Source organism: Mytilus edulis, chromosome 14 (genome assembly GCF_963676685.1).
Source record: "Mytilus edulis chromosome 14, xbMytEdul2.2, whole genome shotgun sequence".
In the NCBI taxonomy this organism is placed as follows: domain Eukaryota; kingdom Metazoa; phylum Mollusca; class Bivalvia; order Mytilida; family Mytilidae; genus Mytilus; species Mytilus edulis.
The window spans coordinates 5,987,568-6,001,252 of NC_092357.1; the positions used below are offsets into that span (position 1 = coordinate 5,987,568).

Here is a 13,685-nt window from a genome sequence, read left to right on the forward strand (position 1 = left end):
TTTTTTCAACTGCAGTTTAAGGCAATTTGAGCCGCATGACTCTATATTTTTTGTTGTTGTAATGCAACACTGGCATTTCTAGTAACATGAACTGCCACCCGTTTTCCGCTAGTTTGTGTAGTCTTCGAGAAAAAAAAATACGGAACACTAGTGGTACACTATGGAAAATGCATTACGAATAATTGCGCTGTTGTAACCTTATAATTTACGTTAGACAATGAAATTGTGCATTTTCCTGTTCTCAATTTTTTAGTACTGTGCGAACCCCCCCTCTCTTGGAAGTCAAATAAGTAAGATGTACATTGAATAATCCAGTCGTGATATTCCCTTCAGTACGATCACTTAACCTATTAAGGACATTGACGGGTAGAGGGATCATTATTTATTCGAGTTCAGAAAAGTAATTCATACGCACTCATGGTAGTGTTTTAATGTTTACGCATATATTACGATTAACTGAATGTTGTTTGTTAAAAAGGCTCAGTGGAAAATAGTTTATGCATGTTCGAGACGAGAACACCTTAAACAATACTTTGAATATGTAAGAGGTGGTTGAAAAGATTCGAGGGCAGAACGTTTGAGATAGGTCAGAACTTAGTCCTGGGACAGGTCGGCCACTCACGAGAATTGAAAGATTGTTACGGGGAGGGGATCTTTAACATGCAGATAGTGGTACACTCTCTAGTCATTAAGATTTCCAATCCAACTGATGGATTGTGCATTTGTAACCCACAATTGCTGATGTCCGTTTGTGCGTTTCTTCTACTTTTAAACACTAATTGTGCAATACAATGTACGTATATTTAAAAAAAAAAAAACATAGAGTGACATATATAAATCAACTGTTTTTTTTCAAATTAACTACAAGTACAAAAAATAACTGTACCTTGATGGTTAGATTTGTATGAATCTGGCATATGTAGACAATTAACTGCAGAAAAATCCAAAATAAGACAAGAAAAGAGTAAAGTAATCGGCAAAAAGTTGAGAAGTGTCATTTTTAAGGCGAAAAGCACCAATACATCGAAACATCAACACGTTATTTATCCAAAAGCTACACTGCAACAAAAACTCATTCTGCGGCCATCAAAATTGCTTTGTTTACTTGTCAAATCCCATTATTGAAAACTATAATATATATACAAAGTATACTTTAAAACGGTTAACAAGGAATAAGAACTATTCTTTACATTTTTGTTAATTCATTTACGTCTAACACCTAGTTAAAATTACACACCGTTTTTGTTTTAAATAGGTCGTCGATATTGGCGTGATTAAATAACATATATTGTAAAACAATTAAACAATGACTTTGTTACCTTATTACTTCTTTTGTTAAATTTCAAAAAAGTTTATTTTTTCTCTTTAACGTTCGACTGAATGGGTTATTAAATATGAGATATTTTCATTATTCTTAATCTATTATAAATTACAACATTGTAGACCGTTACCGTAGTCTAATTTAAATTGTTCGACTTTTACAAATTATTTGAAATAAAAGAAATAAATCAGCATTTTATGAAAATACGGAACTAATTTTCATGGATGGAAACACGTTACTATCAATATAACAAATACATATTTCGATTGCATTGATAAAATAGATTGTTTATTACTGTGAAATATATCTTCAATTTCGAAAGCAAAAGTATACAATTGTATATAGTTTTTTTTCAAAAATAGATTTTAACAATTGTCATTCCAATGCCTTGTAGGTAACTGACTATATTTTTATAATTTTCCTCATTGTTGAAGGCGTACAGTGACCTGCAGTTATATACATCACCACCCCTTGGTCTCTGGTGGCTAGTTTTATCATTGGCATTTATACATATCTCCTTATTTTATATTAATAAAGTTGAATACAATTGCAGTGTAGAAATACGAAGTAGTTATTAATGATGTTCTATGCTTTCATTTACTCTTTTAAGAAATTACACTATTTGGTCTGTTAAGACGGATTGCTACTACACTATTAAAATTTTTAAATAGTTGATATATTTGCGCAACGATGCTTTAAATACCAACTTTTTTCTTTTGAAGATCATTTGAACGTCAACATTTGATTCTTAATAAGAAGCTGCAGTTGATCGCAGGGGCGGATCCAGCCATTTTAAAAGGGGGGGGGGGTTCTAAGCCCAGGACAAAGGGGGGAGTTCCAATTATATGTCCCCATTCAAATGCAATTGATCGTCCAAAAAAAGGGGGTTCCAACCCCCGGAACCCTCCCCCTGGATCCGCCAATGTATCGTGGGGGATTCAACCCCCGGAACCCTCCCCTGGATCCGCCAATGGATCGTGGGGGATTCAACCCCCGGAACCCTCCCCCTGGATCCGCCAATGTATCGTGGGGGATTCAACCCCCGGTACCCTCCCCTGGATCCGCCAATGTATCATGGGGGATTCAACCCCCGGAACCCTCCCCCTGGATCCGCCAATGTATCGTGGGGGATTCAACCCCGGAACCCTCCCCTGGATCCGCCAATGGATCGTGGGGGATTCAACCCCCGGAACCCTCCCCCTGGATCCGCCAATGTATCGTGGGGGATTCAACCCCCGGAACCCTCCCCCTGGATTCGCCAATGTATCGTGGGGGATTCAACCCCCGGTACCCTCCCCTGGATCCGCCAATGTATCCTGGGGGATTCAACCCCCGGAACCCTCCCCCTGGATCCGCCAATGTATCGTGGGGGATTCAACCCCCGGAACCCTCCCCTGGATCCGCCAATGGATCGTGGGGGATTCAACCCCCGGAACCCTCCCCTTGGATCCGCCAATGTATCGTGGGGGATTCAACCCCCGGAACCCTCCCCCTGGATCCGCCAATGTATCGTGGGGGATTCAACCCCCGGTACCCTCACCTGGATCCGCCAATGGATCGTATCGTCGATATTCATAATACCGAAATAAACTTACACGAGACTTACACGAGAGTTTATTGCCCGTACTTTTTTGGAAGATGTTCCTTTGAACTTTTTTTTAAATGGGTGGTATCATAATCAATAACGGTCCTATACACTACGCAAGTTGTGGATCCAAGAAGCGTATAGAACATTCGATCCCCATCGATAGAAAAACCCATTTTTTTTTATTGCATAACTTAGTCAAATGAAATTCTCTTAGCTGTGATCAGCAATATAACTACCATTAAGGACAAGAACGCCCCTTTTATAACAAAATCCTGGTTCAACCTCATGTCGTCCAACCTTACAATGAAAACAAGTAATTCGATTATGATAAATAATAACATAATAAAACTTTACCGAACTCCAAAGAAAATTCAAATCTGAAAGTCCCTTACCCAAAGGAAATTCACAAGCTTAAACACATCAAACGATAGAAAACAGTTGTCAAATCAGACGGACGAAAGATACCAAAGGGACAGTCAACTCATAAATCAAAAACAAACTGACAAAGCCATGGCTAAAAATTAAAAGGACAAAAAAACAATAGTACACATGACACAACATTGAAAACTAAAGAATAAGCAACACGAACATCACCAAAAACTAGGGGTGATCTCAGGTGCTCTGGAAGGGTAAGCAGATCCTGCTCCACATGTGGCACCCGTTGTGTTGCTCATGTTATAACAAATCCGTGTCAGTGTCAGTAAAACAATAAAAGAGGTAACCACGAATAACGTCATATTTATTCGCATATTTACAACAGTATTCTAAGCAAGACAACCGTTTTTCTTCATACTGTAAGGAGTTCGAAAGTAAAGTATTGAATAAATGACTTGTAGTTATTACAATTTTTAATAACTAATTATTTAAATAATCAAGTGGAAAGTATTTTCAAGTTACTAATTCTGAAACCAAGGTCTTATAATAGATTTAAGGTGACAACGTTTATGTCCCTCTTTTTGCACACACATTCTGTTCCACTGTTCTTCGATTGTGACCATACATGTTAACTTGAAATGAGCACAGCTAACACGATGTAGAATACATAACGAGGAAGCTTTGCTTTGCTCTACATGGACTACGAACTCGTATAAATAAAAACCTTCAGCCAAGCAAGCGTAAGGGTCTTTGACAGTAACCAACCCTCATCTCACGAGGCGTACCTAGTATGTCTTTTTAGGTATATATATATATATATATATAAACATTTATTCGTCATTGTGCGGAGTGCTCCTTTGAAGGAGGGATTTTCTAAACCAGAACAGAACAGAACAGAACAGATGGGGCAGGAACTAAAGCACCTAAGGGATTCTTCAATCGTTAGTTTCCTGATTGAGATAACGTTTACCTTTTTTTGCATTTTCGTAATTTTTCAGTTATTTTGTAGTCGTCTTCTCCCTTGATAAACTATATGCACCTATTGCTGACTGCAAATGAGGACACATGATACCATCCTCAAGTTCTTATAATGTATTATTTTTTACTTTATATTATCTTGTACAGGAACTGTAGTCTAAAGATTTCAAATATACACGGCTAAACATGCTTTATCCTTTTTCTTGTCCCGTAGTAAAAACAAGGTATTAAGCTTCCGTTTCAATCATCTTCAAACTATATCTTTCTAGATTTAGTAGTTAAAATCTATGTTCACCAATTTCCGTTTTGGAAGAGTCTCAACTGATCCTCTGATAATTTGATTATTTGATTGATGGTTTTCGTAATTTCAATACTTCAAATAAACTACCAAATGTTTGTTTTGCGTCCAAAACATTTCATTGAAAAGTTTGCAGTATAACGGATGTTTCTGCTAACTATGTAAACATTTTCTGAATAAACTGAATCGAGATTTAACAGAAAATCAAATAATTATCTCCAATTTTTAATGCTAGTGCCCGTTTTTCCCTTTTAGCCTACTACTGTGGATTCATTATTTTTCGTTGGATACCAATTTTCGTGCATTTTGTTGGTACAGGTGAACCACGAGATTAAATGTTAAACGGATGACACATTTTCTATATTTTTTTATGCAGACTTCAGCAAAACCACGAAATTAGATGTATGTATCTACGAATATGCTATTTTTCCTTAATTCACAAAAATTGGTACCCACGAAAATAAATGTATCGACAGCAGGTGCTACATGTGGAGCAGTATCTTTTTATTCTTCCGGAGTGTTTGGTGTACAGTTGTAATGTTTGTCTGCTTGTTTTTTGTTTTGTTTTTTTAACATTGGCGGTGTCATATTACTTTTTACTGATGTGTTTGGAAGTTCCTCTGATAGCTTTTGCCTTTCTTTTACAATATAATCATTTGAAAATCAAAAGTTCAATTTAACATATATATATAGCCAGACTAAACTAAACTAAATGACCTTAGTCCTTTATACTTTATTAAATTATCCAAAATATAAAAACAATATACCATGTTAATACAGTTCTGTATCACTGTTCATGCATAATTAAATAGTCATTTATCAGTTATTTCACGATATAAGTATTTTAGTTGTCATGTTCCGAGGGTTCATGGAAAAATAAGTGCCGGAGGACGTATAAAAAGTTATTATATTCACCAGTCGTGTATAGTATTTCATGAATATTTTATCGGCCATGATACATTTATCGGAACTAAAAATACCATAGACATTTCAATATTACAGACTAGTGCGTGCGATTGTAATCTTTCAAAATAATTTTATACTGAAAGGGTGAAATATATTTTGACCACATTATTTTGTTTGTTGAAAAGTCATGTCTGGTGCTCTCTGGCATTGCCTTATGATATATGGTTAAAATAAGTTTCATAAATCAAAATAGGTATGAAAATAGAAATAGACTTGTGTGAATTTTTTTAAGCGCTTTAAATTTATAGCTTAGTTACGGAGATTCGTTACTCAGTTTCAAAATGGACAGTGCGAACAAGTCTTCACATTTTTAACATAGAATATATATGTTCTATGTTTTAATGATCCTGAAGAATCTATATAACTTTAAATATTTGTCCCAGATTCTTACAACAGAAATTAACCAAACGTGTTTCTGAAAATTTAACCGAAATTATGACCTTGAATATTAGAAAACATAAATTATGACCTTGAATATTAGAAATAGAAAAAGTTAAAAGTTCATTTAAGTTTAACTCTGCGATAATGATAAACGCAGTTGTTAAATGGGATAGTTTTAGCTATAAATTGCTTAATGTTTAGATTTATCGCACTTAAAGACAGAAGGATGCATGTTAGCTGAATACGTTTGATCAACATTTGTGATGCTTGTGTTATTTATGTTTAAATTAATGTTATTAAGAGTCATAACATTCGAGAATTCGTTAATTGGTACAATTTATAGGTTTGTGAGGAAAAGGGAAAAGTTTCTAAGTATGTCTGTTCAAAAATATTACTTACAATACAAAACATTACAATATGATAATTTATCAACGTCTCACCATCAATAATACAGTAACCACATTTCACATTATAAATGTAAAACTTGTTAAGATTATTGATGCCATTCTAAAAAGAATTATGAGAGACGGATTAAAAGGAACTAGCATTTCATTGAGTTACCCATAATATAGCATTGGTCATATACTAGGTCTTATATACTTCTTGGCTTTCTACTTTAGGTTTGGGCCCTCCTGGTGAAGCTAAATCCCAAAAAAAGCAATTCTGACGCGTAAAAATGATAATTACTTTTTTTTTCTTTTTTTTTCTTTTTAATTATCTACATAATCTAATTTCCAGAGACCAGGGCTATACAATGTAAGAGAAATGATATTTGAATTGCGGTTCAAAATGTATATAGATATAGCACAGCGGGGAAAGAGAATGATGATCTGACATGACATATTTTTGCTCAAACATATAAAGCAAATGTTATCTGACTATTCATTTATTTTATTCGCTTTTCATTAAATGATACGAACAACCGCAACATGCAACTCACACACATATTGTTTACCATTCCTAAGCAACCGATTCCAGTCCGGTTTTGCTTTGACTTTGTGGATGGCAATATGACAGTTGTTGTCCATTCGTTTGATGTGTTTGAACTTTTGATTCTGATTAGGGACTTTCCGTTTTGAATTTTCCTCGGAGTTCTGTATTTTTGCGATTTTACTTTTTACTATGGACTAGCCTCATTTTAAATTTTCAAATTGCAATTCCAGTTTTTTTTTCATCCAACCGATAATAGCGTTTACTTCAAAATGCGGACCTAGGACTTTGAAAAGAGGAGGATGCATTAACAAGGCAACGTAAGAAGTGAGGGTTGTAAAAATACTATTCAATCCATCATTTGTCATACATCATCATTATATTTCTGTATTGGGTTTCAGTAAAGTATTGACACATATATTTTTGTTATTTTATAATTGATGTAGTTTGAACTAAATATAAACAAAAATGATAAAAATAAGTTAAATGTTTTTTATAGTTGTGTAAACAAGATACAAATATATTGGATATCTCAAAATCAAATTCCTGTTTTTTGACAGATAAGATTATTAAGTTTACCTAGTTGTAACAAATATCGGCAGTGCTTATCATTGTTTAGTTCTCTTACAAGTAAATATTGAACACTGGTTACGTTAATATAAACATCGTAGCATCCAAATATAATTGCCGTTTATTAATACAATGTGGGTTGGCTTTTTTTTTCTTTTTTTTTTTTCTATTTTTTTAAAACTTTTTTGGATTCGAGCGCCACTGATGAGTCTTTTTTTTTAGACGAAACGCGAGTCTGACGTATATATAAAATTTAGTCCTGGTATCTATGATGAGGTTATTTGCTATACTGTTACAATAATTGTTACATGCAATTTCTGAAGTTATAGAATCAAATGACTTTCAAGTCAATTGGATTTAAACATTGCAAATATTATAAACAGTCTTAACAAAAACACATCTCAACCATAAAATGACGATACGCATCTCTTTGGTATATACAGTCCTGTAGGTTGGTGGCAAAATTATGGGATTTGTGATAACAGCACAACATTTCGCATGCTAGTAGTTCTGGGTGCTCCAAAAGATATAAGCTGTAGACCCACTTCGAAATTTCAATATGGCGTCTATTTTCAAGATGGCTGCCATACAATTGTGTTCAATTCTCACACATTACGCTTTTTAAGACCCTAATTGTCAAATTGATGTTTGAAATAAGAAAGATTGTATTTAATATTGCTTTCATAATTAAGCGGTGAGAGAAAATGAATTAGATACCTTATATTCAATCGAAAACCTTTCAAGTGATATATGCCTTGGGGGGACGACACGATTAATCCTGTAAAATTCTAATTCTGACTGACAACCTATCAGTAAAACTTGTTTCAATATAAAACCTCTTCGTGGTTTTGAAATTTTTGTTTTCTTAGCACTGGACATAACTGCTAGTCTTTCAACACGGTATGGGGTTCTGGGGTTTCCACGAGGAAGAACAATGAGCTGTCAACTGAAGCAAATATGTAACTGGGTGCGTAAATATTCTGAAAACATATTTATGGACGAAAAATATAGAATGGAGAACAATGCCATAAGGAATTAAAGAACACAGAAATAAAGCCCCTCTTTCCAGACCACTTTTATTTGCTAAATATTCAATCCATAATTTATTTGGTCTCTTCTATCCAGAGTTTAACTATATGGGTATTTTCAGTACACCCAGGTTTTTTTTAAATTTCTAATGGGAATTTCAGTTGCAATGGTTTAAATGAAAGCGTGTCGGATTTATGATTCAGAACAATAATAATAATCACATCTTACATTTGTTTTGATAAGATTAAACTGTATTTAAGTCCGATTTTGGGGGTATTTGTGTGCGTACAGTGTCAGAAAAACAACACATTTCAAACGATTGTTTTCCCGATTTTCTGATCGCCTTTATATCTACAAAAGGGACTTTTTAAGAATGTTTAATATTACTCTAACAACCAATCGTAGCTTCTTTATTATTGTATGTAATATATTATCTACAAACTAAATTCAATCAGCGTACGGGAGGTTCATGTCCATCCTGTTACAACTACTTAAATCAGCCGTGATATTGTTCCCCCTATGAATATTGAATCGGTCAGTGTTTATTTCAAAAGTGCAAAGTAATCTTTACATTTAAAACGTCACGTTGCCTGAACAACAGTGTAAAGAAACGAAATTTCAAGACATTTAGTGAAAATAAATGGAGTGTACTTTTTTTTCATGTCTATGCTGTTACCTACAATTTTTATTAATTACACCAACAGTATGCTTGAAGTTGTAAAAAGTTCAATAACGTGTAGGAAACCAAATTCACAATAGAAAACCATAATCACTTTACCAAAGGGAGTAATAATTTCACAACAGCAATCAAAAACGAAGAAATTTTTCTATCCTGTTATGTCTATCCTGTTGCTATGGTTGCTATGGTTACAGTAACAGGATAGACATTCGTAGACAAAAACGTCGTTAATTTTTTTTATCTTAACATATATGTGCAAAACGAATGAAATATTTCGTTGTTTGAACTCATCTTAAGGTTATAACGTCTTAATCTTCCCAATTAAGCATTTGCAGGATCAATATTGATATCGGTAACAGAATAGACAAAAAGGTAACAGGATAGACTTTTATATAGTTATATATCAGAAACGTACGTTCCTGTTATCAATGAAATAAAGAGAAAAATAAACTAACTTATAGGGGGATCTACCTGATGTTGGGTTTATTTGAAAGGGTGAAACAATGCCGAACAATATAAATTGCTATCTTAGACTTGCATTTCTGGTGGTAATTTTTACAACCTTTGAAAACCAATTTTTGAGGTATTTTTCAGTACAACCTGGAAAATTGGCAAATAATCTATTATTTTGCAGAATGAATATATATAGAAGTTTATTCTCTTGAAAGCGATCTAATTGGCTACGTAAAACAAGCTTAACATTTGATCTAAACCTTTTCTTAATAGCCCAAAGTTTGTTTTGAAAATGGTAACAGGAGAGACAAAATATTGTACAACCGATCAAAAAATGTTTCAAAATATTCTTGTATGACATCATTAATATTGCATCATTTAATATGTTGTTCTTAAAATATTGTTTGTTTTGATTTGCTTATGTAGAGGGTTGTTTGAATAAATAACTTTTAACAAATTTTTCAATTTCAAAATTCGACATTTTTGGAAAATGACCCATATACTTACTGTACAGATAAATCGGTTAAAACTATAAATGGATGTTGGGATAATGTCTAAAATCATAATTGATAACCCTATTCAATCATGTAATAAATCAACACTTTTCTATAAGTATACCTGACTCAGATCCCTAATGATCTTTGATGTTATACAGCAGGAAATCAATTAACAATACAATAAACATACATTGACCTTCACGCGAGGTGTTTGTGTTTCAGGTGATGTTGGGTGAATGCCTATGATCAACATTGATAACCCTATTCAATCGTGTTATTGTTTTACGATTTGATATAACTATCACTGATTAATCATTGAGTCATACAATACATCGAGGTTTGGCATGCCACAAAACCAGGTTCAACCCACCATTTTTTCCTTTAAAAATGTCCTGTACCAAGTCAGGAATATGGCCATTGTTACATTATTGTTCGTTTCTGTGTGTGTTACATTTTAACGTTGCGACGTTTGTTTTCTCTTATTTGTGAGTGTAATTTCACATTTCGATAAGACGTGTCACGGTACTTGTCTATCCCAAATTCATGTATTTGGTTTTGATGTTATATTTGTTATTCTCGTGGGATTTTGTCTGATGCTTGGTCCGTTTCTGTGTGTGTTACATTTTAGTGTTGTGTTGTTGTTCTCCTCTTATATTTAATGCGTTTCCCTCGGTTTTAGTTTGTTACCCTGATTTTGTTTTTTGTCCATGGATTTATGAGTTTTGAACAGCGGTATACTACTGTTGCCTTTATTTATACAGCTAGTCAAACAGATAATTCGGTTACGAATAAAATACACGTATGTTGACCTTGATGTTATGTGATTGTTTGTCTAATGATGTTGGGTGTATGTCTTTAATCAACATTGATACCATTATTAAATCATATATTCATCATATACTCATCAACAGTGGCGGATCCAGAGGGGGGGGGGGGGTCCGGGGGTTGGAATCCCCTTTTTTTTGGCCGATCAATGCATTTGAATGGGAGCATATAGTTGGAACCCCCCCCCCCCCCCTTTCACTCTGGGTTGGGAACCCCCTTTTAAAATGGCTGGATCCGCGCCTGCTCATCGATATGCTATAAGTATCCCTGATAGATCTTTGAGTAATACAACATGATAAAAGAATTGTGTATTTTCTTCAGAGTTCAGCCATATACTTACTTTTTAACTTTTTTAGATTCAAGCGTCACTGATGAGTCTTTTGTAGACGAAACACTCGTCTGGCGTATACTAAATTTAGTCCTGGTATCTATGAGGAGTTTATTTACAACCACTGGTTCGATGCCACTGCTGGTGGAGATTTATTTCCCCGAGGGTATCACAAGCCCAGTAGTCAGCACTTTTTGTGCTGACATAAATTGTCATTGATATGGTTATATTTATAAATTTACTGTTTACATATTTTTAAATTTTTTGAAATACTAAGGCTTTTCTACCTCAGGTATAAATTACCTTAGCTGTATTTGGCAAAACTGTAATGAATTTTGGTCCTAAATGCTCTTCAACTTCGCTCTGTATTTTGCCTTATTAACTTTTTTAGATTAGAGCGTCACTGATGAGTCTTTTGTAGACGAAACGCGCGTCTGGCGTATACTAAATTTAGTCCTGGTATCTATGATGAGTTTATTTACAGATAAATCGGTTATGAATACAATAAACGTATATTGACCTTCCCATGGTGTGTCTGGTGATGTTGGGTGGATGTTTATAAACATAACTGATAACCCTATTCAATCATTATATCACTAATCGATTTGCTTAACGTATCACTGAATGATCCTTGATGTTATACAACATGATAATAGAAGAGATAAATCGGTTACGCATTTAATAATAAACGTATATTGACATTCATATGATGTGATTGTTTGTCTGGTGATGTTGGGTGGACGTCATAATCATAACCGATAACCCGTTATCATTTAACGATTCGTCAAATATATTATAAAATAGATGTAATGCTACGCACGAGACGACACGTAGCACGTTATAGGCACGCGCGATGGCAATTAACTCGTAGTCGTTAACGCAGACGATCGCGACTATAAACTTTTTTTTCTGTTTTGATCTCATGTTTCGTTATGATCTATATAAAACCTTTTGTTTGTGAGGCGCCAGAAGGTTGATAATTAACTCATCAAATAATTGATTGTCGACGCACACAATCATACTTATCCTCAGGTGCAAAGTTCAAAGAAAAGAATTTTTGTAATTAATACACAACAAATGATATTTCAATCATAATAAACTGCCGATGATTCGAATGTTTTACTGATGTAGATAAAGGTGAAATGTGTACAATCTATTTTAGTAGCTGGCTATATCAACAAACGAAAAGTGAAAGGAAAAACATCTTCTTGATAATATTATTTACACTAAACAATCTAGACAAATAGCTATCTTACCATGAAGGTTTACACTATAGATGTAATAAGCAGGGAATTCGTAAGACTTACTTATAGAACTATATGTTAACCATTACATGTCATTGCATCATAAATAAGAATTAGAACAAGGAGATTATAATTGTCATACCAATATATGTTGAATTGGATATATATAAAAATTTATCAAATCGTTCGTAATTGGAACTGATCATATTTATTGCCGACTTCTTCAGTTGTCAGATTTATCTATCATCTCGCGGGATTTGAAGAGATTCAAATAATAGCATATTGGAAAACTGTTACCGATTTATTTTTATTATACAAATGTGAAAATAGCTTTTCATGTAATTATTAAATTTTTAAAATATTCCAATAAAAAATAACAAGTGAAATTTTTATAATTTAATTGTGTTTATTTGAATAGCACTATTTTCTACATAGGAGTATTGTTTTTGTCTACAGAACAAAGCGAACCATTGTACTTATTCACAAGAGAGAAGCTTGTTTTGAATTTATAATTTCCGTTTTGATTGATGTTTGATTGCCAAAAATTCATGCAGTATGAAGTGATGAAATGCATAACGTAGTTTTTTTATTATGTACATGTGTTACTGTTAGCGTAAGTGGAAGAAAACTTATATTCATGCACGTTTTCTTCAATAAAATCATCACATCAAAGGTCGCATAAAATATAATGCGTTAAAATCTTTCTATTTTGAATTTTAAGAAACACGGATCTGAATCGGTACTATTTTGATGAAATGTTTTCTGAAATTACGGATTGATGAAGAGAACGGAAATGCATCTCTTGGGATTTTCAAGAGGCTGTTGCGTATTATGTTAACCTTTGGTGAAGGTCTTGTTTTTAAGATGACAAGTATTGCTTACAGCTTTATGAACAATAAAAGTACCGGATATAACAATGAAAGTGAAAATAGCAGACGGTGTACAGAAGTTTTCACCGGAAGTAAGAATCGAAGTGTTAGCGTTACTGACGTCACATCAAGAGGTGGGACATACCCTAAACAACATAGAAGGAGATCATCCAAAAATCGGCGGCATCCCATAAAGGTGAGTCAAAAATTGTATTTGAAAGTTAACGTAGATCAGGCCTTGAAGAGATAAATTTTCGGGTCAGTTTTTTGTACTCATGCTCTAAAATAAACCAATTAAAATGCTGGATTTCTTGTTTTAAGCATGATTTTTGTGCTCAGAGCACTGCGAAAAGT

At 33.8% G+C, this 13,685-nt stretch overlaps 2 protein-coding genes across 4 annotated transcripts in view; one reads left to right on the plus strand and one right to left on the minus strand.

The window, feature by feature from the left end:
* LOC139503905 (uncharacterized) overlaps positions 1 to 1,233 on the minus strand; it is a 41,403-nt gene extending 40,170 nt beyond the window's left edge. Inside the window, exon 1 of one of the 2 annotated variants that reach the window (XM_071293914.1) lies at positions 887 to 1,231. In XM_071293914.1, coding sequence (XP_071150015.1) covers positions 887 to 998 — 112 coding nt within the window. In that variant the 5' untranslated portion in view covers positions 999 to 1,231. Of the gene's footprint in view, positions 1 to 886 lie in introns of both variants that reach the window. The other variant, XM_071293913.1, reaches the window with a different exon arrangement.
* A 10,973-nt stretch (positions 1,234 to 12,206) lies between these two features.
* Positions 12,207 to 13,685, plus strand: part of LOC139503907 (cys-loop ligand-gated ion channel-like) — a 47,397-nt gene continuing 45,918 nt past the window's right edge. The window contains exon 1 of one of the 2 annotated variants that reach the window (XM_071293917.1): positions 12,207 to 13,527. In XM_071293917.1, coding sequence (XP_071150018.1) covers positions 13,213 to 13,527 — 315 coding nt within the window. In that variant the 5' untranslated portion in view covers positions 12,207 to 13,212. The remainder of the gene's footprint in view (positions 13,528 to 13,685) is intronic. The other variant, XR_011659219.1, reaches the window with a different exon arrangement.